Raw genomic sequence first — 2,624 nt, forward strand, 5'->3', positions numbered from 1 at the left:
CAGGGGGGTTGGACTAGATGAGCTTTGGAGGTCCCTTCCAACCCAATACATTCTAGGATTCTGTGAGGTTATGTGAGATCCAGAGCTTCCTAAATGAATGCTTTATTTTGCAATTTTAATGTTGCTTTAACTTTTTCCAGTTAAAATTTTTATTCTCTTTTGCAACACCCATCTTTCACTGTTACAGAGCCAATACATAAAAACTGGCCAAAATCTCAAACCATTAACTAAACATTGAAAAAACTGACAGAAGCAAATAACCCTCTGTAACTCTACAGCTCTGGGGGTTTTGGCCAGTCTTCAGAGGATCCAACAATGAAAGAAATCTATCTTCATTATACACTTAAAGCATCCAAGCCTTGCCCCTCATGGAACAAGGCTCAAAATAAAGAAATGATGTCTCTGTAAGTAATCAGAGATGTGCTAAACTATTTCAGAATGGAATCTGTGTCAAGCAGGCAGCATGCAGCAAGTCACAAAACAGCAATTCCTTCTTCATCTCAGCTGGCAAGGTCACTGCTCTTCTCACACCACCTGGCTTTGAAGAGAATTTATTAATCTCTGAATAACAATTTGACAAGGAGTAAAATGAGGGATTTTTTTTGGAATGAAAGGAAGAGGCCATGCCCAAGAGATGTGACCCACTACCCTCCACACAGCACATACCAGCGTGGGGTTCTCCACCACATAGTTGATGTCAGGTGCATTCTGCTGATCTTCCTGTGGGTCTACGTCAATCTGCATCGGCTCCACTGCACCCTGGAACAGCAAGGGGGTGAAAAGCACCTTACTCCATGTGAGCAGGAGACAACTCTGTGATTCACTCTGTTAAGCTTAAGTACACGTTTTGAGAATGAGAAAACACTCTTCAGTCTTCAGACACGTGTAGGACTTTCCTGCAGGGGCAGCACTCAGCGTGACGCCCTGTCTGAGAGCAGCACTACAGCTCAGCACTCACAGCTCCTCCCTTTGTCTGGCTGGTTACCAGGCCAGAAAGTGAGGGAGTCAAGAAATCTGACTCTACAAAGTATCTCAGGCACACATGCTCAATCCCAAGTGACACTCCACTTCTCTTCCTTGAACAAGACCAGGCGTTAACACTCAGCTCAAGAAGCTCCAAGAGTCAAAAATTAACCCAAACACTCACCAGAACCTGTCAAAGATGCTCTAATGCTGAAAAAAAATAATTTTGTTTTTTTCAGGGGGGATTGGGAAATAAGACAACAACTGTTACACTTTTAATAAGGATTAAAAAATTGCAACAACAGAACGCAGAATGGGAACTCCACAGTTTCTAACTGAAAAGTGGAATTTTTCTGAGGAAAAAATTATCTGCACTGCAAGAATTTACCATCAGTTGAACTACCCCACTATAGTTAGCTGAATCCAACTGTTCAGGCTGATGCTCTTTTGCAGGAACAACAGGATTTTATCCTCCTGGTGTACTTGGCCTGCCTTCAGCCACGTGAGAACCCACAACTGCACCAATACCACCCCTCTACCTGCTCCTAAGACCAGTTTACTGTGCAGTCCCACAGACCAAACTGGGATGCTAAGAGGGGGTTTTCCTCCCCCGAGTCGAGAGTGTGCTGAACACTCTCCCCAGGTATTAGTGAGTCAAGCTCAGGAAAAATCCTCTCACAGAAAGCTGAACACCTGCAGCTGTTCCCAGGAGCAACACCCGACCCGGGTAAGCTGCACGAGAGGCCCTCAGGGCCAGAACCCCAACCACCCTCCCCTCAGCACCAACTCCCAGGCTCTCACGGGCTTTCTGGCTGCTAAGAAATCAAAGACAGACAGAGGTTTGGGTGGGGGTGGTAGTTCTTGCTGGGTTTTCTTTTTTTTCCCACGAGGAGGAACAGAGCAGATCCAGATCTCCCAGCTCTAACTCTGATGCATCTGGTATTCACTCACAGCCCAAAAAATGCATGTAACTCCATGCTGATGTGAACTCCCCCAAAACCTGAAGTAAAAGTACAGCATAGAGAAGTTTGTTTCCTAGTTTGTTATTCTCTGTGTGAAGGGAGGGAGGGCACAAAGGAAAGTCTGATTGTCCAGGTCACCACTCACGAAAACTATGCATAAGGACATTTAAGTCACCACATACTGAGGCCATTACTTTTTCCATTTTTATTTACCTTCTCACTTTTCTTGTATCATAAACAGATAACTACAAATCACGTCTGCTTTTTTAGGCTGTGTTTGCCTACCACAGTAAAAACCTGTCAGGGACTCCTTAGATACCAGCACTACAGAAACCAGCAGTGGTGGAACAGAACGACTTGTGTCCTGCTGTGCTGGTGGGCTGTACTCTGCATTTCTCTCCCAACTCCCAGACAAGGGAAAACAACAAGTGGGCTGAAAGTCCCACCAGAGAGTTCCAGAAACTCAGACAGTTTCAAGCTAGCTCTTTGTTTGGGAAGGAAGGTACAAGGTTTACTGAAGTGCTGCTTGCAAGGCAAAGGAAATAATGTTCACTCCCCAAGATTTTCTGAGCCCAGAGGGGCATCCTGGTGAGAGGTTCCTTACAAGGCCTCCCACAAGCTGATAAGCCGCCGCTCAAGCGGAGGTGTCGGGCTGTGCTCGGGAGGGAGGCGGCACCTGCTGCTGGGGGGCTGCAGTGC

General features: G+C 46.1%; 1 protein-coding gene across 2 annotated transcripts in view; it reads right to left on the reverse strand.

The window, feature by feature from the left end:
* The window catches only part of GPS1 (G protein pathway suppressor 1), a 10,173-nt gene extending 9,408 nt beyond the window's left edge, over positions 1 to 765 (reverse strand). The window contains exon 1 of one of the 2 annotated variants that reach the window (XM_008945306.1): positions 667 to 765. In XM_008945306.1, the coding sequence (XP_008943554.1) occupies positions 667 to 744 (78 nt within the window). In that variant the 5' untranslated portion in view covers positions 745 to 765. The remainder of the gene's footprint in view (positions 1 to 666) is intronic. The other variant, XM_008945305.1, reaches the window with a different exon arrangement.
* Positions 766 to 2,624: the final 1,859 nt, after the last annotated feature.

Source organism: Merops nubicus, unplaced genomic scaffold (genome assembly GCF_000691845.1).
Source record: "Merops nubicus isolate BGI_N331 unplaced genomic scaffold, ASM69184v1 scaffold19548, whole genome shotgun sequence".
NCBI lineage: Eukaryota > Metazoa > Chordata > Aves > Coraciiformes > Meropidae > Merops > Merops nubicus.